The sequence below is a fragment of the Triticum urartu genome, chromosome 7A (assembly GCF_056163025.1).
Source record: "Triticum urartu cultivar PI428250 chromosome 7A, HENAU_Tu73, whole genome shotgun sequence".
Classification (NCBI taxonomy): Eukaryota; Viridiplantae; Streptophyta; class Magnoliopsida; order Poales; family Poaceae; genus Triticum; species Triticum urartu.
In genome coordinates this window covers 335,796,836-335,803,237 of record NC_141879.1, presented here as the reverse complement: position 1 = coordinate 335,803,237, position 6,402 = coordinate 335,796,836, and the positions used below count along the sequence as shown (strand labels likewise).

The window sequence follows — 6,402 nt, the reverse complement described above, 5'->3', positions numbered from 1 at the left end:
GTTTGTTTGAAATTGCCCGTTTCTTGTTAAAATATACTCTTGGGTGCTGATAATCATCTAAACACTAAAAGATAGTAGAGCATGTAATGTTTGCTGAATCAAAGCTCTGACGTAGTATTCTGCCTATTTTATTCCATGCGCTGATCAGAAACAAAACCAAGGACTGCTTGGTAGAATGAGTGACAGCTGTCGTATACCAATAATCATCTAAGACTAAAAAATAGTTGAGCATGTGATGTTTGCTTGCTAAATCAAAGCTCTGACATAGTATACTGCCTCTTTCTTTTCATGCGCCGACCATAACTAAAATTAAGGACCATCGGGTAAGACAAGCGACAACTCTGTAGGATAGGCAAGGAATTAATCCCCGTGCAGGTTCGCAACATCGTTGTCTAGCATGCTCGGGGAGGTCGTGTGGATGGATAAGGGAACATAGGATCCGGGAGGCGTTCGCGACGACAACTTCCATTTTACCGAAAGATCTCATTTGCCAACGTGGTTGTGTTCTCTGCTTTAGCACGCGTGCTCAAAATCTAGCGGTGAAAAGGACGTTCAACCCAGATTTTTAAAATCTGAGCGTTCGGTAGTATCGATATAAACTCGCAAATTGGTACTTTCTTCAGTCCTTTTTACTCCATGTATTAGATTTGTGATTTATATTAAAAAAATACCAACATCTATAATATCAAATATATATACTATGAATTACATATTATAAAGAATCTAACGATATTAATTAGGCATTATGAATGTTAATATTTTTCTACAAGCTTGATTGAAATAGAGATGATTTAATTTCAGATAAAACTTATATATATATATGCAAACTAAAAAAGACAATAGAGAGTACGATCTTTCACCAAGGAAGAAATAGGGGCAGCCGTGTTGGTGCAGGTATCCACGGCCGGCAAAATTTCGTGTTTTGACCCTTTTCCGAAACCTATTCGAAATTTGACCTTAAGTTGAATTTTTTTCGAGATCTGACCCTTTTGCTACCGTCAGAGACCATGTCGGTAGGGTCTAACAGCCTACCGCTAGAGACTTGACGGTAGAAAATATCTCTACCACCAAACGAGCTGACGATAGCCTGCACAACCCTACCGTCAAGGTGCTTGGCGGTAGACACGGGCACATGCTGTGTTCAATACTTAGGCGGGTTTTGGCGGTAGGGCATGCAACCCTACTGCCAGGGTCCTTGGCGATAGGCTATTACCCTACCGCCATGGTCCCTGGCGGTAGCAAAGGGACAGATCTCAATTTTTTTTCAAACTAAGTCAGATCTCGAATAGGTTTGGAAAAAGATCAAAACATGAAATTTAGCCCCCGCACGTGGGACACAACTTCCTAACCAGGTCGAATCGTAGTTAATATTGGGGGGGGGGGGGGGGGGGGGGGGCTCCAACTGCGCCCCCGTTTCTTCTCAAACCGAGACAGCAGAGAAAGGCGAGACGAGGGAAGATAACTCGGCGACCGCGCGCAGGGGTACCCGAGAGAGAAAGAGAGGGACGCGCGACGAGAAGGTGAGAGGACGGGCCACCATGAGGCGCTCCTCCAAGAAGTCGTCGTCGTCGTCCGCCGCGGCCGGTAATGCTCCTCCCCTCAACCCCCACCCCCACCCCGACCCCCATCCCCGCTCCCCTGGTTGTCTTCCTTGTTTCGTGATTAGGCTGCGTGCGAGGCCTTGCTGGTGGCCTCGGCAGGTCCCCGGTCCGTTCGTTGTCTTGCGAGATTCCGTGTGGTGCGTTGTCTCGGGAAGATCCAATCTTGAGTTGTCCTGTGCGGAAGCCTACGAGGTACGACTCGTTGATTGCCGGTATGTGGGGTTCGGATCGCTTGTTACGGGATGGGAAGGGTCGGGGTAGATTCAGGGTTTGGGAATCTGTCATGGTGGTAAAGAGAAGGAGCTGAATCCTGGGTTTGGATCGCCTGGTGCAGAATTGGGTGTGGATTCGCTAGCAGATTTACATTCGTAATGTAAGCAGATGGCAATTCATAGGTTTATTAATTGTGTGCCTACCCATGCCGAAACGCTTTGCAAGTAAAATCTAAAGAGCAGCTACCTGTTAACACCGTGTTCTGGGTTTCTGGTTCAGCTCTGCAATCTCCGCGGCGATTTGTTGTCTTTGCATCAATTTTACACCACTAATAACATAAATTCGCCATGTATCTTGTGCGGTAAATCTTTACCTTTTTTCTGTGACTACAGAAATCAGGTTAGTATAAACTACATATGGATGTATAAGTCTTTTTACAGATTTCAATACAAACTACATATGGATGTATATAGACATATGTTTGTAGATTCACTCATTTTGCTCCTGTGTAGTCCCTTATTATTGGAATGATTAATCACTACATGCTGTCTTGCTACATATCTCAAGCGATTACTTCAACTTACTCATTTGGTGGTTAGTTTGCTGCTCCCATGGGGTTTGTGCCATTTTGTAATTTGTAGTGCTGAATTTTACCCCAGTAAATGTAAAAGACAGATTAAGAAGCTTATCTTGAAATTGCGTGTGTATACATAGAAGTTTCATAAGCAACTAGAATAGCTGCCCATGGGCTCAAACTTTGTCCTAATAGGTTTTCTTTTTTAGGTTATTAAAATGTTTGTGTATTGAACTCTTGATTCTTACCTTCTCTTTAAATTTGTTGTCGCATTACTTCTTTTTCCAAATGGGTTGGTGTAGGAGCTATCATATTCTCTTTTGAGGGTATGTATATCTGAATGAGTACTAAGCAAACGATTATATTTAGGTGAGGAACAAGTAAATGAAAAACAAAACAGAAAAAGAAAAGGAGTCAGTACAAACCTGACCAGCAGGAAAGCACAACGTGGTGAGATGCATTGATTCCTTTTCTTTCTGAATTACTTGTTGAACCCTATACACTTATCCATCTGGGTGTAAGAATGTGCATGTGCGTGTTATTCAGTCATTTGGTTTATGTCAAGCTATGTGTTGGTCTTCTCCTTACTTCTGCTTCTTCCACATGCACAAGTTTTGTTTGCACATTAGAAATACCAAATGCATAATTTTTGCTTGCAAGCTAAATTCTATCATATGGTATGTGGTATGCAAAATCAAGATACTGTATATTGATAGGAAACCACATGTTCCTTAGATCTATTTGTAATAACATTTCCATTATTATCTCCAGTTCCCACTAAAGCGGTTTCAAAGGAAATAGAGCGGATTGACCAACTTTTCTATACATATGCTGATGGCTCATCCAGCATGATTGAGTAAGTTTTTTCACAGTTTTTCTCAAACACTTGCCTGTCATTATTTTTGCTGTATACTCATGGTGGTCATCCTTCCATTTAGAAATTCTATGTATACCTTCCAATTAGGGAATTATCGCACATGGTAAAAATACGAGCTGTTTTATATGAATCATTGTAAATTGTGATGTAATAGTTGTCAATGTTATGTAATCCCATTCACGAAAATGTGTATTGGTAGTTTTACATACCATTTTGATGCAGCTAGATGTTAATGATTCTTTAATGCTATAATTTCATCTTTGGTAGAGACATCAGGGTTTTATTGTGTTACCCCTCCCCCCCCCCCCCCCCCCTCCCACCACCACCACCATATTGCCCCCATTGTTTGCTCCAATGAAACTGTTGCTCGACATTATTCCAATTTTTTTTAACCTGCCTGAACAGCCCAGAAGGCATCGAAACACTCTGCTCTCATCTTGAAGTTCCACATACAGATGTTCGGATTCTGATGTTAGCATGGTGTGTCACTGTTCTCTAAAATTCTTTAGTGGTGATATCATTTACCGAAATATCTAATGGACATCTATCTTGTATCAGGAAAATGGGCTGTGAAAAGCAAGGTTATTTTACTCTGGTATGCATTATATTTTTTAAACTGTTCAAAATGTTTATTGGTATGATATATCGCACTGTCTTTCTGATTTTTGACTGGTAGTACTCTGTTGATAGGATGAATGGAGAACTGGGATGAAAGCTCTGCGAGCTGATAGCATCAGTAAACTGAAGAAAGCCTTTCCTGAACTGGTCCAAGAAGTGAGTGTTCTATTCCACAAATATTTAGTAACTACTCCCTCTGTTCCTAAATATTTGTCTTTCTAGAGATTTCAACAAGTGACTACATACGGAGCAAAATGAGTGAATCTACACTTTAAAATATGTCTATATACATCCGTATGTGGTAGTCCATTTGAAATCTCTAAAAAGACAAATATTTAGGAACGGAGGGAGTAGTATATTAAATATATTTGAAAGGTTTATACTTTTCTAAGGGTGGAAATTACCTATGATGGGCCCTACTAGTTATGTTAAAACAGAATTTGAGTACGGAAGGCTTGTCATGGGAATGGAACAATGAGCTACCATTAAACGATGATACTTTTAATTGTACTGTAACCGGCTTGCTCATAACGTGTTCTTTACAAACCAGGTTACGAGGTCCTCTAATTTCCAGGATTTCTATCCATATGCGTTCCGTTATTGCCTAACAGGTAGTCACACTTGCTATTCTTATGACACATTTTTTTCCTTGATAAATACTTATGACTTGGTTGTGCACTTGTGCTTGCTCAGAGGACAAGAAGAAGTGTATAGAAATACCTGTTGCTTGTGAGTTATTGAATCTAGTGTTGAGCTTGCAGTTCCGCCCGCAGGTTGAAAAACTTATTAATTACCTTAAGGTAACGGTTGATTCAATATTTTAATTTATTGGTCCCATTCATCTAAGGGACTCGTATTTTGGTTGATGTGCTTATTTATGTGAGTTTGGGTTTCAGCATCAAAATGAGTACAAGGTTATAAACATGGATCAATGGATGGGATTTCTTCGGTTCTGCAATGAGGTCATGATTTAAACGTCAACCCCATGTCCCAGCATCTTTTTTCCCCTTTTGCTTCCTTTTTGTGTACAGTACTTAATAACATTTCCTTCTCATACTACTAACGCTGAATCACATTTCATTCAGATAAACTTCCCATCACTTGACAATTATGATGCAGACCAAGCTTGGCCTTTAATTTTAGACAATTTTGTTGAATGGTTAAGAGCAAGTGAAAATTAGCTCTGTTGTACTGAGTGGTGGTGAAGATGCAATCCAAATGTAATACTCAGAAATGTAAGTGAACTACCTTATCTTGTTACCCTATGACTTGAGATATATGGGATGTGGTATCTCTCCTAAAAAGAAATAGGAACTCCATGCAAGCATTTCTAATCAGGAAGAAGATATGGATCATTTTCCTTCAATCACACAGTTGCATTCATGCAATTTTGTTGCTGTCCTTTTTTTTCAGCACCTTGGAGAATTTTGGAGGATGCAGATCAAGCTCGTTTGTGACTGCTCTGTTCAGAGTCTGGTTTTAGAAATTATCAATCGCCTTGTAGTTTGCCTTTTGCTTTCTTTATACTTGATTTAAATACTTTGCAGGGTCATCATCTAGAATTTTACATTGTCATTCTCTATATTTGTATTATTCAATGGCTTCGTAGGTGTGTAGTTTTGAGAGCATGCAAATTTTCTGGAAGTCTTAAAAGAACATGTTGGCATATGTTGTTCCTCTCTTGCCCTGTTGGCCCATCCCATATCCCGAGAACAGATTATTTTACTGCTCCTTTTGGCCTGACGTGCATGTGGGCATAATCTACCTCGAGGCATATATATAGTTTTAAAAACCGCGCTAAACTGTCGGTCCGACCAGAAAAACAAGAAACTGGCGCCAAGTTAGTTTCAATATGTACCGGTCTCTTAGTAAAACCAAAAATATGTTTTAAAAATTAGGCAACCTTGAGGCAAGACATGCTAAAGGCCCAATAACCAACTAGGCTAATAACATTTCATGATTTATTAATGGTTTACATACAATATTATATGTGGTCAAAAATTTCAATAATCACCTTAAATATTTGTTTTTTGTTGCAAATACCGATGAATCGACGGTCTGACAAGTAAAAACCTGAAATGAGTTTGGTTTTTGAAACTATGCCTAGAACACAAAGTAACATCTCATGCAGGTTCCCCAAATGTTATATTTAAGGGGAAATTTTAGGATTTGAGGGATCAAGGCCTACATAGCATATCCTCAAACTGTATAATCCTCAAAAATATAATTTTTCATCATGTAAACCGTAGTCATTTCACCTAGTTGTACTTAGAGCATGTATTTGCTCCTAGTGGTGTACTACTATTTTGTGGAATGTAGGTAGTGGTTATGACCGATTTGATAGAAAAGAGGGGAATAGTGTGCATTTTTCGTTGGGGATTCTCTAGAATAAAACATCGTGTCTTTTTTCGATTCCTTATGCGGGATATCCAATCAATTATGTTAGAGTAAAACGAAAGTAAAGGGAGATTGAAAGTGAATTGATGATTAGTCCGGATTTCTGTTGATTATTCGGAGGC

General features: G+C 39.6%; 1 protein-coding gene across 2 annotated transcripts; it reads left to right on the top strand.

The window, feature by feature from the left end:
- Window positions 1-1,394: 1,394 nt before the first annotated feature.
- Window positions 1,395-5,551, top strand: LOC125522632 (defective in cullin neddylation protein (DUF298)). 2 transcript variants are annotated; one of them, XM_048687677.2, is made up of 11 exons: window positions 1,395-1,584; window positions 2,758-2,838; window positions 3,160-3,244; window positions 3,671-3,745; window positions 3,824-3,860; window positions 3,956-4,039; window positions 4,434-4,494; window positions 4,577-4,683; window positions 4,780-4,845; window positions 4,969-5,118; window positions 5,297-5,551. In XM_048687677.2, exons 1-10 carry the CDS (start codon window positions 1,539-1,541, stop codon window positions 5,062-5,064), a joined length of 738 nt encoding a protein of 245 aa, XP_048543634.1. In that variant the 5' UTR covers window positions 1,395-1,538; the 3' UTR covers window positions 5,065-5,118; window positions 5,297-5,551. The 2 variants fall into 2 exon arrangements, with proteins under 2 accessions (XP_048543634.1, XP_048543635.1); XM_048687678.2 differs by lacking the exon at window positions 2,758-2,838.
- The last annotated feature ends 851 nt before the right edge of the window (window positions 5,552-6,402 follow it).